The sequence below is a fragment of the Oncorhynchus mykiss genome, chromosome 16 (assembly GCF_057628025.1).
Source record: "Oncorhynchus mykiss isolate SJ-2025 chromosome 16, ASM5762802v1, whole genome shotgun sequence".
NCBI classification, from domain to species: Eukaryota; Metazoa; Chordata; class Actinopteri; order Salmoniformes; family Salmonidae; genus Oncorhynchus; species Oncorhynchus mykiss.
In genome coordinates this window covers 51,854,535-51,879,345 of record NC_143037.1, presented here as the reverse complement: position 1 = coordinate 51,879,345, position 24,811 = coordinate 51,854,535, and the positions used below count along the sequence as shown (strand labels likewise).

The following is a 24,811-nucleotide window of genomic DNA, read 5'->3' as shown; positions in this document are numbered from 1 at the left end:
TCAAAACAATCTTGAAGCATAAATTCAGATTGGTCTGACCAACATTGAACAGTCCTTACCACAGGTTCTTCCTGTTTAAGTATAGGAGGGGAGGAGCAAATTGGAGGCGTGATCTGAATTACCTGAAGGGAGGCCGGGAGAGGACCTTGTAGCCATCCTGGAAGGGGGAGTAGAAATGGTAAAGAGTACTCAATGAGCAAGTAGCGCAGGAGATGTGTTGATAGAACTTTGGTTGCGTTTTCCTCAGATTTCCTTTATTAAAGTCCCCAGCTACAACAAATGCGGCCTCTGGATATATGGTTTCCAGTTTGCATAAAGTCCAGTGTACAGTAGTTCCTTGAGAGCCATCGCGATGTCGGCATGGGTGAGAATATACATGGCCGTGACAATGACTAAAAAAAATTGTCTCGGGAGGTAATGCGGTCTGCCTTTTATGGTGAGGTATTCCAGATCGGGAGAACTAAATGACTTGAGTTCCTATACGTTACCGCAATCACTTCATGAGTAGTCAATCATGAAACATGCACTACCGGTCAAAAGTTTTAGAACACCTACTCATTCAAGGGTTTTTCTTTATTTGAACTATTTCCTAACATTGTAGAATAAAAGTGAACACATCAAAACTATGAAATCACACATAAGGAATCATGTAGTGACCAAAAAATTGTTAAACAAATCAAAATATTTTTTATATTTGAGACTCTTAAAATAGCCACCATTTGCCTTGATGACAGCTTTGCACTCTTGGCATTCTCTCAACCAGATTCATGAGGTAGTCACCTGGAATACATTTCAATTAACAGGTGTGCCTTCTTAAAAGTTAATTTGTGGAATTTCTTTCCTTCTTAATGTGTTTGAGCAAATCAGTTGTGTTGTGACAAGGTAGGGGGGTATACAGAAGTTAGCCCTATTTGGTAAAAGACCAAGTCCATATTATGGCAAGAACAGCTCAAATAAGCAAAGAGAAATGACAGTCCATCATTACTTTAAGACATGAAGGTCAGTCAATTCAGAAAATATCAAGAACTTTTAAAGTTTCTTCAAGTGCACTCACAAAACTGGCTCTCATGAGGACCACCACAGAAATGGAAGACCCAGAGTTACCTCTGCTGCAGAGGATAACTTCATTAGAGTTACCAGCCTCAGAATTTGCAGCCCAAATAAATGCTTCACAGAGTTCAAGTAATAGACACATCTCAACATCAACTGTTCAGAGGAGAATCAGGCATTCATGGTCGTATTGCTGCAAAGGAACCACTACTAAAGGACACCAATATGAAGGAGAGACTTGCTTGGGCCAAGAAACATGAGCAATGGACATTAGACTGGTGGAAATTTGTCCTTTGGTCTGGAGTCCAAATTTGACATTTTTGGTTCCAACTGACATGTCCTTGTGAGACGCGATGTGGGTGAACAGATGATCTCTGCATGTGTATTTCCCACCGTAAAAAATGGAGTAGGAGGTGTTATGGTGTGGGGATGTTTTGCTGGTGTCACGCCCTGACCTTAGAGAACCTTTTTATTCTCTATTTGGTTAGGGCGGCGTGTGATTTGGGTGGGCATTCTAGTTTTTATATTTCTTTGTTGGCCGGGTATGGTTCCCAATCAGAGGCTATCATTGTCTCTGATTGGGAATCATACTTAGGCAGCCTTTTTTCCCACCTTAGTTTGTGGGATCTTGTTTTTGGTTAGTTGCTGTGTTAGCGCTACAAAACTTTACGTGTCGTTTATTCTTTCTTGTTTTTGGTGTTAATTTAATAAACTTATGATGTCCGCCTACCACGCTGCACCTTGGTCTCCTCATTCCGACGACGAGTGTAACAGCTGGTGACATTGTCTGTGATTTATTTAGAATTCAAGGCACACAACCAGCATAGTTACCACAGCATTCTGCAGTAATACGCCAACCCATCTGGTTTGGGCTTAGTGGGGCTATCATTTGTTTTTCAACAGGACAATGACCCAACACACCTCCAGGCTGTATAAGGGCTATTTTACCAAGAATGAGAGTGATGGAGTGCTACATCAGATGACCTGGCCTCCACAATCACTCGATCTCAACCAAATTGAGATTGTTTGGGATGAGTCAGACCGCACAGTAAAGGAAAAGCAGCCAACAAGTGCTCAGCATTTGTGGGAACTCGTTCAAGACTTGGAAAAGTATTCCAGGTTAAGCTGGTTGAGAGAATACCACGAGTGTTCAAAGCTGTCATCAAGGCAAAGGGTGGCTATTTAAAGAACTTAACTTTTTTGGTTACTACATGATTCCATATGTGTTATTTCATAGTTTTGATTTCTTTACTATTATTCTACAATGTTGAAAATAGTAAAAATAAAGAAAAACCCTTGAATGAGTAGGTGTTCTAAATCTTTTGACTGGTAGTGTACACCTCCACCTTTCTTGTTGACCTCATGGTAACATTTCGTTCCTGTCCTGCAGCTCAGTTCAAAGGGACGACTGTATCTTTGATGTGTCTGGATGGTTTAATATATAATCCACAGCTTAATTATTAATTTGACCACGCTTAAATAGATATTCAATGTCTGATTTGTTATTGTTACCCATTTACCAATTATTGCCCTTCTTTATGAGATTTTGAAAAGCTCCCTGGTCTTTGCAGTTGAATCTTAGCTTTAAATGCAATACTTGACTGACTGACCTAACATATGTTGTATGTATGGGGGACAGAGGAAGGGTCATTCATAAAAAAATCATGTCAACCCCTATTATTTCACACAGAGTGCAACCAGTGAGTAATTGTAACTTATTAAGTGATTCGTTAAGCCACATTTTACTCCTGAACTGATTTTTCTGTCTTCCCCATGACAATGTGTTGAATTGCAGGAAATTTGCTTTCAAGGTAGACTCAGCGATATGAAGTAGATGCAGAAAGTAACAACTAAGATTGTTGAAGCACAAGGCTTAACTTCTCCCCTGTTTTGGTCCTGTACCAGTCTGCATGCGCAGATACTGTGTGTGACTGTGTGAGAGCAAAGTCTTGCATCTTGCTCATCTCAATATCTGCGGTGCTGCTCGTTGCAACGTGATTTAGCTGAGTCTACCTCTAAAACAGCAACATTTTGTCTCAGCCTCATTTCAAAATGTGTAGAAGAGCATGATATTAGCTATAAAACTGCAAATTGTTCTCTTTGACCCTTGGCAAAATTTGTAGAATTTATTGTCATTTGACCAAAGCACCGGTTCCAATCCAAGCACATTTGTTGAAAATAGAGCCCTTTGGCAATGCACATTTTGACTCGGTTTGGAGTCAAAATGCATGAGCAGAAAAGAACCCCATACCTACTGTAAAATATGGTGGTGGATCTTTGATGTTATGGGGTTGTTTTGCTTCCACTGGTGCTGGGGCCCTTAGTCAATGGCATAATGAACCCAGTACCAGGATATTTTAGCCCAAAATCTGGTTGCCTATGCCAGAAGGCTAAACTTGGCCCCTAGTGGATCTTCCAGCAAGACAATAAACCCAAGCACACAACAAAATCCACAAATAAATTGTTAATTGGCCACAAAATCAAAATGTTTGAGTCTACGGACTTCAGAACCATGGACAATATGTGGTCGATTGTATATAGAGAGCGTGCGACTCTTCCTTTTTTAAAATCAACTTCACTTAAAATCACAAAAGTAGAAAGCTTGGAATTTCTAATTTGGTAGGCAAATGTGGTGTTACCTGGCTTACACAATGCAGCCTTGTTCATTATGTAAATCTTTGAGTGATAAGAAATCTTAGAAAATTCCCTCACGCCAATGGGATGTTGTTTTATTCACAAATCACAAACATTGTATAGATTACATCAAATTACTGAAGGGAACACGTTTAGGAAACTCATCCTTTTACAATGAGAAGCCATGGCTGACAGCAAAGAGTTAACTGCCACTCTTCTTAGGAGAGGTGGGAAGTTAGGGATGTCGTCACTGAGTTGCTCATACACCTGTAGCTAGGTAGAACCACATTCATCATACTGTTTACCTAGGTGAAAATAGCTCCTTATAAATATGACCTGAAGTCACATTGAAGCAAGCATTCCTACGCGCGCACCCTCTGGCATGAATTTGTCAGTATAGTGAGAACTTCATCACAGATAAGGCTGGCTGGCCATGATGACCAACAACCTCGCCTCACACCCCACCAAGCAGGCCAGCTGAGGACTCTCTCAACTGTCAGAGCAGAAAAAAGCACTCCGACCACCTGATAGCGTTTGAGACACGGCTCCAGGTATCCTGCCTAATCCCCCTCTCTCTCTCTGACACATCACTGCCTTATGACCTGAGGGCCACAATCATCTGTTACAACCTGACGACTGAAACAGCCAACCAGAGAAGACCACTAGAAGAGAGCCTACATATTAAACTCATCCACCACCAGAGGAGCTTGGGACTTGAGCTTCTGCCCATCTGCATTGTGACTCACTGTGGAACTCTTCGGCACCAGTACAAGAAGTCCATTGACAGACGTGAAGACAGATATCCAGAGTGACAGTCTACCAGCTCAAACACCATCAGCAGCCTGCTCCTCTGACCAGGTATGTCTACGGACACGCCTGGGTTTGGGAAAGATATTGTGGTGGATTTTTTTTTAGAATGAAGTGGTAGACTGTCTTGAACTATGCAAGGTGGGGATGATGGAGATGTTGATCAGTATGATTACTATGAGTTATATTATTGAGGATGACATACCATGGAACCAGTTTGATAAGAAGACTTTCAGACAGGGATTTACACTGTAGCAGTGAACTGTCGGAGTGTTGTATCTACCATGCCACTCTTTACAGAAGGGGTCACAGTTGTTCTGGTCAAAGTGTCATCAAGACACTGATGAAGTATGTTTGAAGGAAACACTGTATTCAGTTTTTCACTCTGTTACTCTTTTTGGCAATTACAAATTCACTCCGATTTTTTTGCAATATCAGAGGTGATTCTCTTTCTTGTGGCATTTTCATGCACCTCGGATATAAAGTTCACGTGATCTGTTTCCTTTTGATACATTGATATTTCTTTGTTTTTCCTTGCATCCATGGAAAGTGCACCAAACTGCTTTTTTAGTACGCACAGGTTAATCACACACCTGCAATGTTTTTCAGTTTTTGTAAGCAGGCCCCAAGGGACACCAAACCAGTTCAACAGGTGTAATGAGAGTTTCACCACCCTCTTCTAATGACTGTGTGCCTGAACTTTGTTTGGAGGTTTAGATGACACACACACAGATGCACACACACACACACACACTGAGAAATTATTTTTTAATGCTAGTAAAGTATTGAGATAAAGAAATAGGTGTGAATTTAAAGTAGCCCTCCCTTTGTTTAATGTGTAGGGGAATGCAATGAGTAATACATGACCAAATATCTTTCATATCGACTGAATGCCTCTGATATCACTTTAGAAATGGTTATCTATCAAGGTGTATTTTTGAACCCAGTGCTTTGTTCTAAAGAAGTATTTAATTCACGTGTATACAATAGTCACACACACGCACACATACCAACCAGGAAAACAGAGAAATGGAGCGCGATTGTAAGACACTACCTTCTTCATTAGAATGAATATATTTCAATTCTCAAACTATTAAAACATTCATGATTTGTACATGATGTTATACTCAAACAATACTTTACCTTTATTGAACTATTTCATTATCCATAGAAGGCCCCCACTTTACAGTATTTGGTCCTCCGGCGATTTTAACTTCCCTGTAATAACTCACCAATTATGTTACACTTAGTATTGGAAATGATAAGCAATCAGCCAAAACCCCTCAAGCACTAAATGTAATAAAAACGCATTTCCCACTTCATCACACAACTGCACTATACTGCCATTTATACACCTTAGTGCCAATAGCAAGATACAGCACATGTCATACATACATTCTGGTTCTAGTGCACAGAGACACAGCACTTCTCAACAGTCTCAATATTGAATGTATGTACAGTTTTTCATCTGAGCCCTCCTATTTGCTGAATCATTCTATACTATGTGAATACGGCCAGCACAGTATTATGAGCTGTTGCGGTTAAACCAGCACGTCAGAGGATACAATGCCACCTCCACCTCAGCTGTTACTCACACCGTGGATATGGGCTGGGTTATTTATTGTCCACCTTTTGTCTAATATGCTGTGAGGGCAGATACTTTCATTTTGAAATTAACCTCAAATACGTTTTGTTGACCTAAAAAACTTAACCCTGTCAGTGTCCACCAGTACCTGAGCAACCAGCCAAACACCCCAGGGCCTCAGTCTATAAGTGCTGATTCAGCTATCATGGATACAGTATTGCATGACATTGTGGACATTTATATAAACAAACTTACTGTATATTAATGACATGTTTTTTTTCAATGATTTTGGTGCAAGTACTGTATGTGGTAAATTTTCACAACTCTTAAGTACAAAAATCTAAACAGGTCATCAAAATGGCTCATGTGCACCAAATCTCTTTCAATTTGGATACCTGTTCATACCTGCTTTTCAAAATACAGTATTCACATTTTTGTATGATTTTCTTTTAATTTGTTGACAATACATTTAACTATCATATTATCAATCTGCTCAAAACTGCTAACTGCTGAATCAAAATCGCATATCAATTTCCTCCCGAGTGGCGCAGCGGTCTAAGGAACTACATAGCAGTGCTTGAGACGTCACTAGATCCTGGGTTCGATCCCAGGCTGTGACACAGCCGGTAGTGACCGGGAGACCCATGAAGCAGCATACAATTGGCCCAGCATTGTCCGGGTTAGAGGAGGGTTTGGCCGGCCGGGATTTCCTTGTCCCATCGCGCTCTAGCGACTCCTTGTGGTGGGCCGGGTGCCTGCAAGCTAACTTCGGTTGCCAGTTGGATGGTGTTTCTTCCAACACATTGGTGCGGCTGCTTTCTGAGTTAAGCGAGCAGTGTGTCAAGAAGCAGTGCAGCTTGGCAGGGTTGTGTTTCAGAGGACGAATGGCTCTCGACCTTCGCCTCACCCAAGTCCGTAGGGGAGATGCAGCGATGGGACAAGACTGTAATTGGATATCACGAAATTGGGGGGGAAAGGGGTTAAAGTACCAACAAAAAAATAAGTACTGTACAATTCTATATTTTTACATCATAAATGTATCAATTGAAATCCATTTATGTTGGAAAGTAAAAACCAAATCATATATGGATGTGGCTGTAAATACTACATCATCGTCCTCCATCAGCCAGTGTGCTTCAATATTTCAAAGTGGAAAGAGGCACTATGTGCTACCATTTGTTGTACAATGCACTGCTATAATACCTGGGTTGTATATAACAATATATTCCACTCATCATCTGAGTATTATTGATACACTGTGAGCTGATTCATTTTGCCAAGGAGAGAGACATGCGATGCTGTTATCAGTTTACCTAGAAAGGTGATCTTCTACAATGTTGCATAGGGCAGAAATGGAATACACAGCACCTTGCTACACATATATACATTTTTACAGTTGCCAACTGCTTTACAATACCCCTACAATACCGTTATATCGGAAAATCTGTTCCACGTATGTACTGTGTAAAGATAATGAAAGTGTAAGACTGACATATGTCTTAACATGGTCTCAACCTGTCATTGGTTTGCAAAAACAAATTGCATGTCAAGTTAGAGTCAAATACTCTATAGAAAAAAATGTACATTTAGAAATGTGTATCTTGTATTTTTTGCTATTGGATTAAAAGGTAGTTAAAATTAGTAAATGGTGAGGCTATCATTATTTTGTCCTGTGTGGCTGAGTTGGTAGAGCACAGTGCTTGCTACACCAGTGTTGTGGGTTCGACTCCCACGGGGGACAAGTTACAGAAAGTATGAAAAATGTAGGCACTCACTACTGTAAATCACTCTGGATAAGAGTGTCTGCTAAATGATGTAAATGTAAATTTGATGTATTGATGGCAAAACAAAATGTTCTTGTGGTATTTAAACGAAAATCAAATCATCATGTTTATTGGTTGCATACACATATTTAGCAGATGTTATTGCGAGAGTAGAGAAATGCTTGTGAATATAATGTGAGAAATAACACACACACACACACACAAAAAATAATACTGCAAAGTTGCTTAGAAGCCAGGAACCAGGCGACCATGTCTATCAGTGCCATGTTATTTTTATGAACTCTAATCAAGAGTTCTGAACATAAGAATGGGGACATTACAAGTGAATCAGTTTAGAGTTTTGTAGTTTTGAAAATACACCACTTACATCTGAAAAATGTGCCAAAGTGATTGAAAAGAACTGACATACAGTGCCTTCAGAAAGTATTCAGACCCCTTGACTTTTTTCACATTTGTTACATTACAGCTTTATTCTAGAATTGATTAAATTGTTTTTTTTCCTCATCAATCTACACACAAAACTCCATAATGACTATACAAAAACAGGTTTTTAGAAAGTTTTGCAAATGTATAAAATAAAAAAACCTGAAATATCACATTTACATAAGTATTCAGACCATTTACTCAGTACTTTGCACCATTGGCAGCGATTACAGCCCAGTCTTCTTTGGTATGATGCTACGAGCTTGGCACACCTGTATTTGGGGAGTTTCTCCCATTCTTCTCTGCAGATCCTCTCAATCTCTGTCAGGTTGGATGGGGAGCGTCGATGCAACGCTATTTTCGGGTCTCTCCAGAGATGTCTGATCGGGTCGTTGTCCTGTTGGAAGGTGAACCTTCCAGGTTTCCTCCAGATGTGACACTTAATCTTGATTTCATCAGACCAGAGAATCTTGTTTCTCATGGTTTGAGAGTCTTAAGGTGCCTTTTGGCAAACTCCAAGTGGGCTGTCATGTGCCTTTTACTGAGGAGTGGCTTCCATCTGGCCAATCTACCATAAAGGCCTGATTGGTGGAGTACTGCAGAGATGGTTGTCCTTCTGGAAGGTTTTGGTACCCTTCCCCAGATCTGTGCCTTGGCACAATCCTGTCTCGGTGCTCTAAGGACAATTCCTTTGACCTCATGGCTTGGTTTTTGCTCTGACATGCACTGTCAACTGTGGGACCTTATATAGACAGGTGTGTGACTTTCCAAATCATGTGCAATCAATTGAATGTACCACAGATGGACTCCAATCAAGTTGTAGAAACATCTCAAGGATGATCAATGGAAAAAGGATGCACCTGAGCTCAATTTCAAGTCTCATAGCAAAGGGTTTGAATACTTATGCAAATAAGGTATTTCTGTTTTAAATTCTTTATAAATTTGTAAACATTCCTAAAAATCTGTTTTCACTTTGTCATTGTGTGTAGACTGATTAGGACACAAATGTATTTCATCCATTTTAGAATGAGGCTGTAACAACAAAATGTGGAAAAAGTCAAGGGGTCTAAATACTTTCCGAATGCACTGTATTCCCATTGATTCTTGAATAATATAACTTAGAAATGTCTCATGAGTTTACCCCATCCGAACCCAAAATATCAGCTTGTTTTAATCAAATGTTTGTAAACAATGTAAAGGTAAACAAGTGCTGTATAGCCTCAAAACATGGTTAACATTGTTATTTTGATATCACGGATGGTCAGTCCTTGCATCCATAGCTCTGTCTATGAGTTTGAAAGTGGTTACATTCCTCCGGCCCATCCCTCAGTTTAAAAAAACAACCAAAACAGAGGGCAGGTGACCCCTTTGTTATTGTTTCAATTAAGGATTCTAGCTTTTAATGGGACAATGCTACTTACTTCATCCTAGATTATCACCTCTTAACCCAGTGATTATAATGGATACTCACATGTAGTTTCATTTAATGCATTAGCACCCAGTCTTGACATTACATGATGTCTGTTACCTTATGTTTAAGTGATAAGGTCTGAGAAGCCGGTGTTTGGAGGGTATATTGGCACGGGTGTTGTTAGGCCCGAGACGAGGCATTATCACTATCATAAAACGGTAGCCTATCGGTAAAGGACGCTGGGTCAGTACCCGAAAGGTTGCTGGTTTAATTTCCAGAGCTGACTAGGTGAAAAATATGTTGATGTGTCCTTGAACAACGCACTTAACCCTAATTCATCTGGATAAGAGTGTCTGCTAAAATGTAAATAACAATTTACGTATTTTCATCAAAACATTATTTTAATGAATTTATTCATACTATTTCATCCTTCCACTATATATAGTACCGACACAAATCTAAGGTTGCTAGCCAAGCCGGCTGGTCGTTTGTTCTTTCGGTTCGGTTGCCAGAGACGCGACCCGGTCTTCAATCTTTTTGTTCTGTATCTGGACGTGACCCAGTCCTTCGTTCTATTGTCAATGTTCTTATTGCTAGCTGGGCAACTACGGCTAATTTACAGTCACGTCAAACGGTGCAGCCAGAATAACAGCAAAGTAGCTGCATTTGCGTTTGTTTAAGCTGTTTTCTAGTGACATTTATTTGGATACATCCATAACAATGAGGTAATGATGTGCGATTTCGTCTGGCATAGAAAATGTGCACTCTCCTCAGGACACTGTTGTTCAGAGGACCTTGCCAACAACACAGCTAACACAATCACTTCAAACTAAAGCTGGAAAGACTGCAAACGGGCTGCATTTCGTTTAGTTTGACCTGTTTTCTATTGACATTTGCATACAGATTATGCCAGGAGATTCATGATTTTGACTGTCTGCGAAAAGCTGTCTGCCTGTCTGTCTGGTTAAGACACTTTCATTACTATGGGACAGCTGTAAATCGAAGTTGAATATTGAAACAATGTTGCAAATGTCGGAGAGACAGACAGTAAGGTTTATACAAATCTCCACTTTTGGAAACTAAATGTTAGTCTAAAAGAAATGTGAGATAATGTCTAGATGCTTTTTATAGTGGAGATCAAGTTTAGAAATTACCTGCCTGGGCTGATGAGACAGTGGATTGCGCAGTCAGATGGAACAGAGTAAATTAGGCATTTTAACATCATAGATTTAGCCAGTGGTAATTTGTGGAATAGACACCATCTGGAATGCATTTTTAACCAACAGCATTCAGGATTAGACCCACCCGTTGTATAATCTCACAGAACCAACTATCAAACTAACTGTCATTTGTCACTTGGAGCGTTAGGGTAAAGCCCATTTATGCTTGATCTGAGAGTGTGGTCTCAGGCTCCATGTGGAGGATGTGACGTAATCGGAGCCTCGGAGGCACGAAGAGGCCAAATTGAGCTACTTATTGCATCGCTGTGCACCTCCCAAATTTTGTAACAATGTACAGGGCTCCTTATAGCTCCGCACTGACATGATTGGTTGACAGCAGAACACAAACTCACTTCCTTGACACCTTCCCTCACTTCTGCTCCGCGAAGCACTTAAAGTATGAATGCCTTGACTTCTGCAGAGGCCATGTCCCTGTAAATCCTGCACGGCCAGTACAGACGTTGGATTGACCAAGCAGCATCTGCATTGGTCGTGCAGCACCTTTCAGGGTTTCTGTAGCTCTGACTAGGGGAAGAGGTTACTGATAACATGACAAAAAGTCAACCCTTTGAAATTGAAACCATACTCAAACGTGCTACTCTACATAATGAAGTGTTGTTTTTATGAAAATAGATTGGTTCATTCAAATTTTCAAAGAAAGTACCAACAGAACAAACAACATTAATGAAATGTCATGTTTGCTTTCGGATTACTACTGTTTCATATTTTGACATTTGGATATGGTTTCAATGAAGCATTAAGACAACACTGTCTGAGGGAAAAGCTTGCCATGTGAATTGAAAAGGAAAATAAGCCAGTCAAACAAAGTGACTAGAAAATTGTAATTAGAAAGTGTCACTCATGGATGACAGATGATTTTTTTCACCAGACATGATAAAAAAAAAAAAACTTTTCTTACACCTGACATTTGCTATGTCGATATGTGAACAGTTTGCCATCAAGTTCGCTATTGTTTTGAGACCTTTCGGAAAGGGTCTTTTTGTGTATCCAGTATAAATCCCTTTATATAACATGCCTGATGAAAGTCTTCCTTTCTGATCTCCAGTACTGTTGAAGCTATGGGGAGTCCAGGCTGTGACCGCGTGGGGAGCACAGTGCCCCTTCCCCTGATGAGTTTCAATGACTACCCCTACAGTGTGTCTGCTCTGAGGGCCTGGGAGGAGGAGGATACCAAGCCGCCCCGTGGACTGATAAGTGTGCCTAAACACACCGCTCCTGAACGCAGCCTGCAAGGGGTGTTCCTGCCCTGCTCTGACATGCTCCTCACTGAAGACAGCTTGTGGCTGTTGAAGAAGAAAGAGGTAGCACCCCCTGAGCCCCCCTGTAAGCCCTTGGAGCAGTGCCCTGTCATCGACAGCCAGGGTTTGGGGGTGGGCCTGGGATTGGAGGTCCCCTCTGGGCTAGAGGGACAGGTGGAGGAACGCTGTCTGGAGCAGGTTCAGAGCATTGTGTTGGGAGAAGTAATGAAGGACATAGAGACCGCCTGCAAGCTGCTCAACATTACCCCAGGTAGGAAAACTGTTTAACTACCAAGATATTGTGTGCCTGTAATTTGTTACCCTATTGTTACCATGGTATTACGGTTATTATTACTGTTATTACTGTGCTGTAAACATTGCTACTGTTTCATACAGTGCCTTCGGAAAGTATTCAGACCCCTTGACTTTTTACATGTTTTGTTACGTTACAGCCTTATTCTAAAATGGATTTAAAAAATGTAAATCCTCAGAAATCTACACACAATACCACCATAAAGACAAAGTGAAAACAGCTTTTCGCAAATGTATTAAAAATAAAAAACAGAAATACCTTCTTTACATGAGTATTCCGACCCTTCGCTATGAGATCAATTGATTGGACATGATTTGGAAAGGCACACACCTGTCTATATAAGGTCCCACATTTGACAGTGCATGTCAGAGCAAAAACCATGATGTCAAAGGAATTGTCTGTAGAGCTCTGAGACAGGATTGTGTCGAGGCACATATCTGGGGAAGGGTACCAAATAAACTATGCAGCATTGAAGGTCCCCTAGAACACAGTGGCCTCCATCATTCTAAAATGGAAGAAGTTTGGAACCACCAAGACTCTTCCCAGAGCTGGCCGCCCAGCCAAACTGAGCAATCGGGGGAGATGGGCCTTGGTCAGGAAAGTGACCAAGAACCCGATTGGTTCAGTGAAGCATGGTGGTGGCAGCATCATGCTGTGGGGATGCTTTTCAGTTGCAGGGACTGGGAGAGTAGTCAGGATCGAGGCAAAGATGAACGGAGAGCGATCCTTGATGAAAACCTGCTCCAGAGCACTCAGGACCTCAGACTGTTGTGAATGTTCACCTTCCAACAGGACAACAACCCAGACAGGTCAAGCACACAGCCAAGGCAACGCAGTAGTGGCTTCGTGACAAGTCTCTGAATGTCCTCGAGTGACCCAGCCAGAGCCCGGACTTGAACCTGATCGAACATCTCTGGAGAGACCTGAAAATAACTGTGCAGCAATGCTCCCCATCCAACCTGACAGAGATTGAGAGGATCTGCAGAGAAGAATGGGAGAAACTCCCAACATACAGGTGTGCCAAGCTTGTAGCGTCATACCCAAGAAGACTTGAGGCTGTAATCGCTGCCAAAGGTGCTTCAACAAAGTATTGAGTAAAGGGTCTGAATACTTATGTAAATGTGATATTTACATGTTTTTTTTTTTTACTGTTTTTGCTTTGTCATTATTGAGCATTGTGGGTAGATTAATACAGATTTAAAAAACGATTGAATCAATTTTAGAATAAGGCTGTAACCTACCAAAATGTGAAAAAAGTCAAGGGGTCTGAATAGTCTCCAAAAGGGATAGACCTCATGTCTCTATCAGTCTCAGGGTCTATCATGTTCACCACAGTTAAACATGTGATCTGTCACTGTCTGTAGAATGACTAGAATAAGGATAAAAGAGCACTGAGAAAAGTCTCACAGTTGAAACACCCCATTATCCACTGTCAGATCTTACTTATAGGAAAGCAAACAAAACAGTAAAGGTCACCATTCACTGTAGGGTGCCCTTTTTTTATGCAACTTCTATGCTAATAATATAATATTATTATTATTATCACTGCATTGTTGGGAAAGAGCTCTCAAGGTAAGGATTTTACTGTACTGTTTTACAGCCCAATGACAGAAGTGTCTGGGGCCTCTCCGCCCTGTGCAAATGCCTCTGTTGACAATTCATAATTTCACACGCCTCATTTCACATGCTCACTCACTCACTCCTTGTCATAGGGAAGACAAATATCAGTTCAGAAATTGCATACAGTACAATGTACCTCATCGCCTCTGCAGAACCCATGGAGTGGAACTGTGGGAACGTCCAGAAGTGGCTGCTGTGGACAGAGCACCTGTACAGACTACCCCAGGTGGGAAAGGTGTTCCAGGAGCTCAGTGGGAAGGACCTGTGCTCCATGACAGAGGAGGACTTCAGGCAGCGCTCAATGCAATGTGGAGACCTGCTGTTTGCTCACCTGGACATCTGGAGATCAGGTAGGGCAACCTTGAACGGATCTGTTAATCAGACTGTGGTATATATACATTGAGTGTACACAACATTAGGAACACCTTCCTAATATTGAGTTGCACCCTCTTTTGCCGTCAGAACAGCCTCAATTCGTTGGGGGCATTGACTCTACAAGGTGTCGAAAACGTTCCACAGGGATGCTGGCCCATGTTGACTCCAATGCTTCCCACACTTGTGTCAAGTTGGCTGGATGTCCTTTGGGTGGTGGGCCATTCCTGATACACATGGGAAACTGTTGAGTGTGAAAAACCCAGCAGCATTGCAGTTCTTGACACACTGAAACTGGTGCACCTGGCACCTACTACCATACCCCGTTCAAAGACACTTAAATATTTTGTCTTGCCCATTCACCCTCTGAGTGGCACACATCCACAATCCATGTTTCAATTGTATCAAGGCTTAAAAATACTTCTTTAACCTGTCTCCTCCCCTTCATCTACACTGATTGAAGTGAACTTAACAAGTGACATCAATAAGGGATCATAGCTTTCACCTGGATTCACCTGGTCAGTCTATGGCATGGAAAGAGCAGGTGTTCTTAATGTTTTGTACACTTATATTATAATATGGCATATATTTCATTTATGGTGTGCGTAATTCCATAGAAAACTATTGAATGTTTAATAGCCACAAGCCAAATGAGTACTTGGCTCATTCACTATATAGATTGTACTGTAGTTTTCAGATATTTTCTTAGTCTTATGTTGAGATAACAAATGCGTAATCCTGTTCAATGTTGTTTTTGTCACAGCTGCGTGCATGAAGGAGTGTTGCATACCAGGAGATACCAAGTTACATAGTGCTGAGGAGACGTGTCCAGAGGCTGACTCATCCTGCTCAAGCCAGCCCATCCACCTGTGGCAGTTCCTTAGACAGCTGCTCCTCAAGCCACACAACTATGGACGCTGCATCCGCTGGCTCAACAAGGAGAAAGGTTAGTGGGCAGGGGAAAGAGGGGGGAGTGCAGACAGGTGTATGGTGTACATTTTAGCCTGGAATTTCAGCCTGTTCAGGTGGGATAGAGTTTTTGGCCCAGATCATGACATCACAATCTGATCGGATTATTCTGACCAATGATCAGTCATCTTTTATTTTGCATATGATTCCTCCTACTTTGAAAGGGTACGTAGGCTCTAGATTCAAGACGGTCCGATGCGCCAATCAGGGCACTGCATGTAAATATATTTAAATTCCTATAAACACGCCCACAGGATCAGACTGAGCATTTCAATGGCAAAAACGTATTTTTATGAAATAGAGACACACAGTAATTTATTAGAAATATAGTGATGATATAAAAGCTAAAACAAAAAGACTGGATGGGGGCTTTAAAGCTGAGTGTGTCCTAAAATGTACACTGTAAGGGTGAGAACATTTGGCCATGTGAACTGACTTGGGTTATTCAACATTTGGGGCTTATTTGTCCATTGGTTGCTGAAAAAAGTGAAATGTTCCATCTCTTGCATTTTATTTTTCCTTTAATCATCAGGTATCTTCAAAATCGAAAACTCGGCTTATGTAGCCAGGTTATGGGGCCTCAGAAAGAACCGTCCAGCTATGAACTACGACAAGCTGAGTCGCTCTATCCGACAGTACTACAAGAAGGGCATCATCCGCAAGCCTGATGTGTCCCAGAGACTGGTCTATCAGTTTGTCCACCCTGTATGAAGCTGTTGAGCAGCCAGCCAGAAGAGGAGAACACGAGTGGTGATGACTGGTGACAACTAACTGAAAAGAAGCCTCTAACTGCTGTTTTAGCTCCAGCATTAACAATGCACTGCATAGACTGCCTCCTGCATTGTGCACTCCTGCCTAATTTCAATATTCTTATGTGTAACCTGATTGCATATGGGAATTTATTGTCACATTGCATTAGATATGTAATGTTTTACATTTACAATATTGTTGAAATAATTGTAATATTAATTGTCCAATATTTCATTTTCACAAATGTCAATTCCATGTTTGTATACTTTTTCTCTTAATCACCAGTACATCAGCTACTATTTATTTCTTCATTTGTAATGGTTGCTCTTTTTAGTGCCATTTACATTTCAACATGTCCCTCCTTACTACCCATAGCACTTACTAATGTTACATTTTACATAACTAGTTCTCTGAAGCTTGCTTTGGAAACTACAGTGGACTAAGCTATGGTGAGTATATAATGTACTATAGAATGGATTGAATATGTTCACTGCTGATCTCTAGTAGCAGTCCGATGTTAAGGCCACTTCATAGGTCACAGTCACAGCTGTTTACCCCATACAGTAGGGCCAATTATGATCCTGATGTAGATTTGTAATATCACAGATCTCATTGAATTGAAATGATTTGACTCCGGTGCCCATTCCCTGGCGGAAGAATACAGTCTAATAGGAATTAGTGAATACAGTGAACTACTGTAATATAAGCATTTCAATACCACTGCCACATTTCAAGTGCTAGGAACTGTATATAGAATCGAACACCTGTGTCAGAGATTTAGTGATTGGATACATACAAATGTTGGAATATAATATTGAATATTTATAATGACAATGTGTAAGAATGTGTTTAAATATTGAATGTGTTTAAAACAAAGCAGCCTTTTTTCATCAAGCACCCTAAGACTACAATCATATCATAACACATAATGCACAGTCAAAATCCATCCAAAAAACACACACAGGACACAAAACATTTTGTTTGTATTCTCAACAAACTTGTTTTCCCCTTTCAAACCAATATTGTAATATTGACACCATCACAACAACTTTGATTCAGAATATCATCCTTATTATCATAATCATAATGATCTTTATGCATATTTAAATTAACCTTGTGTTACATTAAGATGAACAGGCACTACACCAGTTAGGAGATCAAATTACATCACTAACTATAAACATACACACGTCTGCTAATAGAGGGGTTTCACAACATGAGCCGTGTCCCCCTTGTGTGCATAAGGAAGAGAAAAATCAACATTAAAAAAAGCATTTACATATACACTGTTTTTACAGCCTCAATGTAGTTAGGTTTCATTTCCAACTCAACACAGTTGTACAGTTACAATAGAATAAAATCCTTAAATTACATCATCATATACAAATCTGACAGCGTGGGGTAACATCACGCTCTTATATGGTACATTGACAATTCCATTGCGATGCAATTCATACGATATGGTACCTATTACTTAATATGCTTTCCATTGCTGTTATTTTGTTGTAACACATTTGCATGTATGATACTACATTTTGTCTTAGTATTTGATCACTTGCATTTTTTTATTATTATTTTATTTACAATTACACAACTCATACACGCTGAATGATAAAGATTTTTGTTTCCCAAAAAATATCTACCCGAGGTGTGTGTGTGTGTGTAAAGGCTATAAGATCATTTGATGATATTAGTTATTTTTTCTGGGCAGTTTACACTAAGATACATAACTTGTGAGCTGGTGATGTGTTCTCTCAACAGTGATACCAAGACCTGGTGAAATCTCCTCTGAAGCCATAACCAAAACACATCTTGCCAATATAATAATGTTCTATGACATCAAACTTGAGGCGGTTTAACCTCATGTTCATGACCCCTGTTCTGTGCAAAGCTTTCTGCTCTCACAACATTATTGAATGCCTGATTTAGATAGCCCACCATTGGCAAAAATATTTGAATCGGATAAACATCTGATAAACTAGATTTGTCAGCAAGTACTGTAATATTTTCTGTATATACAGTTTGTGCATTTAAACTGAGTTAGGGGCTGAGGGGGCTGAGTTAGGTGTGAGCATGTGAAGTATACTACCAGGAGCAATCTAAAGTAGAGTTAATTACTTCTGTCAAAGAAATGATTTCTGATATACTGTAGTCACTGTGGTATGCTCTTGTCTTCCCCCCTGTGGATCAACTATTGAATGATCAAATAAATACTGAGACAACAGGTAGCAGTTAGTTGCATGACAGGGTTATGTGATAGTTGAGTTATTGCATGAGGAAAGAGTTTTATGTATTTCAGATTTCGGTCATTCTTTGGCTCAGTAGGGGGCCGATTCCGACCCGAGTTAAGTGGCGTAAATGGAACATAGTCCCTTTTAATGAACTTTTATCTCTATGCTTGTACTGACCTTGAATTTAAGCATGCGAATAGCATGCTATTCACCTGCTATTCGTTCGGGGTAGAGATCTAAGAAACGAAGGCGTGACGGAGGTTTGTCTACAGATACGCCATATTCTGACCGTGACCTAATTCCCTAATAATTCCACTACCTTGACACTGTAGCGAATCTGCCGGTTCCAATTGGAAAAAGCATCCATTTTTTTTCTTATATAGAAATAACAGCATTATCCATGCACTGCAATGTTTCAATCGATAAGAGCTATTGATAAGAGCTAGGTAAATGAGTAATCTGTTTGGAGAAGGGGATTATAAATACACATAGCAATTGTTTTAGATGATTTGTCCTTATGATCCCAGGAGACGAATGTGAGACCAGTCATATGGAAGCAAACTGAAAATCATATCAACATGACATGTATTGCGGCCTCTTTTCCGCAGTGAAATAGGCCATAAATAACTTTGCCATGATTTATTTGGATGAAATTTGGAGACCCAAGATATAGGCTTCTGTAGGGCTGAACCTGGCTAGTTGATGTTTGTGCATTTGAATGTTTTAATTATATACCCAGGTTTTTCTCCTTTTTATTTTACCATTTGAATCATGTTAAATATTAGGCAATATTGGGAGCCACCGTCAGTAATACCCACATACATTTATAAAACAGTCACTTTAGTGTCAGTAAAAAAAATAATTGTAGCTTACATTTTGCATCCTTCTATTCTATTCTGTTTACCTTTCTTTCCTCTGTCACCTCTGTGTAGTTGTTGCTGAGGGTTGCTAGCATTAGTGGATCATATTAGGCTAACGTTGTGCAATAATTTGGGACATGTAGCATATTTGAATCATTCTGGAACTCAGACCACACGGTTCACAACGACTGGACCATCGTTGTCCAACAGTTCCATGATTAGGACTAGATTATTGTTCAACCCTCATACACCTTCCACTAATTCATGGATTGAATTTGAATATGATAACTTTCAGGATAATTCAAACCACTGTATTTTTTAATCATCAATATATTTCATGCATAAAGGCTTTCCAAACCTGTTTTTTTTATGATTTATACATACTTTCCTAACCCTTAAAATTTGCCTACATAATCTACAAGATCAGATCATTTTTAAATCTACCAGCTGGTGCTGAAACGGAGATGAATATGCATATATTGAGATGGCTTTCTTTCATTGATCCCTATATTTGGAACCCGTTCTCTAGATGTATTCTAGTCTGTCGTCAAAGTTCTAATTAAAGGTTCACCGTAATTAAAGGGATGGCTTAAGATAAATGTACTGAAAACCCTATTGAATGAAAAATCCCAGAGAAAATCTGTTGGCCAGCAAGTGGGAGGGTTTATTAGCTGTTTAATTAAATGCATTCAGCACGCACAAGGGAACCACGCCTGCAAAGAATGTTACGCTCCTTCATAAGGTAAGTCTGAATACCAACTACTGAGAAGTGCAGTAGGAAAGGCATGTGTAGGAAAGGGCGTACACTCCTAAGTCAGATTTGGGCCCCTAGGAGAATGGGTTCATAAGTGCTTTTTGCCTTGTAGGGTTCTCCATGACAGTGGAATACAACATGTCTCCATCCAGGCCCCTACAACTACATTCATGTCCACATTTTCATTTTATATCCTTAAAACAACTACATTTAAAGTTAATATGCCTGATTACGTCACCTGAACAATCAAACCTTTCTAGTTACCACTGACAGATAAAATAAAAGCAAACTGGTGATAATATCATGCCCACTGACCCCAAAAATACAGGTATTCTAGATAATACCCCCAATGAATTGAAATGAACAGGTATTGTAGATATACCCTGCAATTAACAGGTATTGTAGATATACCCTGCAATTAACAGGTATTGTAGATATACCCTGCAATGAATTGAAATGAGATGTTATGATTTAAGGGTGGTGATGGGAAGAGAGAAAAAAGGTATATACACCAACTCCACTTCCGGTTATGAAGTCAGACACAAGTTTGTGGTGCTATTCCAATGCTGTTTCTGTGTCTAATGGTGAACTCTGATCCTCTGCATTGGTTTTCATATCAGCGGATTTGTTGCATCTTGTAGCCTTAATATGGCTTGGAGGTTTAAGGAAAGCCTGTTGCATAGCACATTCTGAGATAAACACTTAGTGTAGCAATGCACACACTGGTAAAAGGGATTAGACCAAATCACAAAAAATAAAATCTATGATACATTTTGTGGTACTTTTAACAATACACAGCATTCCCAATGTAAACATGAGGACTGAACACATAGCATTGAAAATGCTACACAAAATGGCGCCATATACACACAATGCAGGCTGAGTAGCTTGTTCTGGTTAAACGGGTAGGTAGGTATAATTGGTTACATTATTGTCACACTGTTATAGGAGAATGTAGTGCAAATGTATTTTACATCAGCTGCATGATCTTTATATCAAACACAGCACAGATATGCAAAATGTGTCCCTGCATTGGCTCAATGTTATGTTTGAGTTTGTGTAGACTGGAATAAATGCTGCTCCTGTTTTAGTGTTTAAGTCCTCCCCACCTCAAATACTGGATGAATATAATATTGATATATTGTCTTTTCTTACGTTACTAAGATTATATTTAGTCAAGACTGCTTGGCGCATCTGTTGGGCAAGGGATGTGTTGTTCATAAGTCTCTGGCTCTGTGCAGTGCCATTGGATGGGACAGTCCGAGCTGCCTCCAATGGCATACCCTCCTCCTCTAGGGTCATTAAATTTCCTCGACGTAATTGGCCGGGTACAGTCCCTCTCGGCCTGTATCCAGGCGACCTCGACACCAGCCTTGGTCATCTTCATCCTCAGTCTTGGTCAGTTCATCACCTGTGAAGAACATCTCCTTAATCAACTTGCATTCCATGCTTTTTCCATGACTGAACAATATTATGGTCAATAGTACATTTGGACATCTTTGTTGTTTCCTTTATCACATCCCTATTAGCAAAGATCAGGCAGGATGTGCATCATGTTGTTAGGAAGGCCCTACTAACACCCTCTAATATAGGGACAGTCAGAAGACGATTGCTAATGACTAGCAGGTGCCTGTAATTGGAGGAAGTAGAATGTGGCCATTATTGACTAACCACTACAATCTTCCTCTGGGAATAAAGTGACTTTGGAATGGAATGCACAGATAAGGCAGGTCATTTCCCGTGACCTCATCTCCACCCCCCTATCAAGTCAGCTTGGCCATAATAAGCCATCTGGCACTGATAGTTGAGGTAAACTGCACTGTTGGACTCAAATCATAGGGCCAAGAATAGGGTTAAACTGGAAATACATCGTAGCCAAATCAAGAGACATCAAAGATGGTGAAGTGTTGTCGTTGCTTACCAGCTTTGAAGGTGAGCTCATCTTGTTCCTGTCCGTCATAATCATACAGAGCACGCACCCGGACCCCAGACGCGGTCCCGGTCCCAGCACCCCCTTTTCCGGCGCTGCTAGAGTCTTCCTCAAAGGAGTTTTCATTGCCACCCCCATTGGTCTCACCGCCTGAATGAGCTGCTGGCGCCTCATCATCGGACCAATCAGTGGAGTAGGCCTGGTTCTTTTCATAGCTGCTCACACTGCAACAGAAGGGTTAGGAAGATACATGGGTTTGATCGGGAGAATTTCATAGATAATACAAACATGACTACTGTAGACTAGAGCAACAGTAATTAACAGAGTAAATGAAAGACATCTATATAATCAATATATATCCAGTTAATTAAATGGAGACTGTAAAAAAAGGCATGTAAGATCCCGCGTGTTTGATGACATTTAAATGGTTTGACTAGGGTAGGTCCCGGTGTGGCAGTAGATGGTATGTGGCAGTAGATGGTGTGTGTAGTGTTTGATCAGTGTTGTGGTCCTCTCACCTGCCACGGTCACCAGGCAGTGCCACATGATCAGCGCTGATGCTGATCAATTGAAGGAAGACAGAAAAACAAATGGTATGGCATCATGGGAGATATTGATTAACCCTGGCATGTCATTTTGTGTGTGTGTGTGTGTATATGTGTTTTTTGTCAGTAGCAGTTTCACCAGTGGAGTGATCCTCTCACCTGCCGCGGTCTCCAGGCGGTGCGACATGGTCAGTGCTGGGGGTCGGTGGGGCCCCAGCCGGCTTCTGCACCTTCTCCCTCTTAACAACAGCAGCGGCATCTGGGTTATAGTCCTGGAAGGCAGAGCAGATGATAAATACGTCTACACTGAAGCAGAGACTCAGATCTGGCCAATGGCATTTCACTTTTCCTTTTTAAATCAGTCAGTAAATCAACAATCTTCCAACTGAAAGCCAATTTACTGAACAGGGTTATTAAAAATGCATACTTGTATCTGGGGAGAAATGTCTATGAATAGCTGAACCTTTGTTAGCCTACATGTTGTTGTAAATATTCCTGAACAGACAACTATGTTGAAGTAATGCAGAGTACCGCACAGTACCTCAAACATGGGCCAGTTCATATGCATGCCAGGGCCATGGTGGTTGCTGAACCACTGCAGGTCCTCCTGTGTGTTGGCAGCCAGGATGGTGCGCTCCAGTTCTCTGTATACCGTGCCATAGCTGGGGAGAAGACAGAGAGCACATTGTAACACGCAGAGAGAGAGGGGGCCTGTTTAAGGGACAATAATACAGTAGGGCTGCCAGTGCAAACTGTCCAGCGCTGATGGTACTGTTTTCCTGGAGGGTTTCTAGTTGTTTTTGAAAGGGCCAGCACTCAGAACAACAGAGTGGAATGGTTGGTCATTCAGACCCATTCATAGCATGAGGTGAGGCTACACAGAATACAGACAACACATTTGCATTCAAATTGGAGTAGTGAGATATGAGGTGGAGTCCCGACAGATGGCATTTTTCCACCAAAAGGTGGAGACAAAAACACAGAATAACTGACAGTCAAGCCCTACAGATGATGACATTTCCTGGGTGATATTGCAAAAAATGTAGGCGTAAGATGCTATAATGGACAATCAAATGGACGATTCGAATTCTTCCAAACACATACAAGTTACAAGTGATGTTTCTGCTTTTACTGCTGTCACTGAGACAAGCTGTCTGTATTTGCATGAGTGTGTTGGTGGAAGCTGAGGCCTGGGTTAGTAGTTGTTAGCTTACCATAACCCTGTCTATGGTTGATTTATGGGTTATCACCAATACTGTCGTCCAAAAGGCCAGTGTACTTAGTACTCCATACCACACTATAAAAGCCTACACTCATCCTCCATACTAATCATAAACCAAGACCAAACACCCAGGAAACAGCTTGAATGAACTCCTTATTCCAATCACCATGGAACCTGGCTTTGTATCACATGCAATTTGATTCACAGCCAAGAATATGACAAGCATTCACTCTGACATGATGCAATTTGTCTGAAATGTAATTAACTGCATCATTGAGATTTATCTATTTGAAACTAACTGTAATGAAAGCGACAACATAAATCAAGCACATTGGGAGTAGATTTCCTCTGAATGTGATGTTTAAAATAATCCATAGACTCAACTAATAACTAAAAATAATGCAGATAAGCACTTAAAGAGATTAATGCTGTAATTAAGGTATTTTGACTGTATTATCAACACGAATGTTGAATAGTTTTTCAAGGCAGATTTGCTGTTGTGTAGATGATACCAATTGCATTATACAATGCATTTGGAAAGTATTCAGACACCCTTGACTTTTTCCACATTTTGTTACGTTACAGCCTTATTCTAAAATGGATGAAATTGTTTTTTTCCCTCATCCATCTATAGACAATACCCCATAATGACATATTACATTTACATAAGTATTCAGACCCTTTACTCAGTACTTTGTTGAAGCACCTTTGGCAGCGATTACAGCCATTACCCAAGTCTTCTTGGGTATGACAGTACAAACCTGGCACACCTGTATTTGGGGAGTTTCTCCCATTCTTTTCTGCAGATCCTCTCAAGCTCTGTCAGGTTGGATGGGGTCTCTCCAGAGATGTTCGATCGGGTTCATGTCCGGGCTCTGGACATTCAGAAACTTCTCCCGAAGCCACTCCTGCGTTGCCATGGCTGTGTGCTTAGGGTCGTTGTCCTATTGGAAGGTGAACCTTGCTCCAGTCTGAAGTCCTGAGCGCTCTGGAGCAGGTTTTCATCAAGAACCTCTCTGTACTCTGCTCCATTCATCTTTCCCTTGATCCTGACTAGTCTCCTAGTCCCTTC

General features: G+C 40.7%; 2 protein-coding genes across 9 annotated transcripts in view; one reads left to right on the top strand and one right to left on the bottom strand.

Annotated features, from left to right (window-relative positions):
* Positions 1–3,971: 3,971 nt before the first annotated feature.
* Positions 3,972–17,073, top strand: LOC110492186 (SAM pointed domain-containing Ets transcription factor). Its single transcript, XM_021566278.3, has 5 exons — positions 3,972–4,542; positions 11,981–12,444; positions 14,259–14,456; positions 15,242–15,424; positions 15,980–17,073. Exons 2-5 carry the CDS (start codon positions 11,994–11,996, stop codon positions 16,156–16,158), a joined length of 1,011 nt encoding a protein of 336 aa, XP_021421953.2. The 5' UTR covers positions 3,972–4,542; positions 11,981–11,993; the 3' UTR covers positions 16,159–17,073.
* An 89-nt stretch (positions 17,074–17,162) lies between these two features.
* The window catches only part of LOC110492184 (protein kinase C and casein kinase substrate in neurons protein 1), a 61,334-nt gene continuing 53,685 nt past the window's right edge, over positions 17,163–24,811 (bottom strand). For 4 of the 8 annotated variants that reach the window (XM_021566273.3, XM_021566274.3, XM_021566275.3 and 1 more), the window contains 5 exons: positions 23,059–23,179; positions 22,677–22,789; positions 22,491–22,532; positions 21,964–22,196; positions 17,163–21,453 (listed from right to left, as the gene is read on the bottom strand). In XM_021566273.3, coding sequence (XP_021421948.1) covers positions 21,344–21,453; positions 21,964–22,196; positions 22,491–22,532; positions 22,677–22,789; positions 23,059–23,179 — 619 coding nt within the window. In that variant the 3' untranslated portion in view covers positions 17,163–21,343. The remainder of the gene's footprint in view (positions 21,454–21,963; positions 22,197–22,490; positions 22,533–22,676; positions 22,790–23,058; positions 23,180–24,811) is intronic. The other 4 variants (XM_090203198.1, XM_021566277.3, XM_090203199.1 and 1 more) reach the window with 1 other exon arrangement.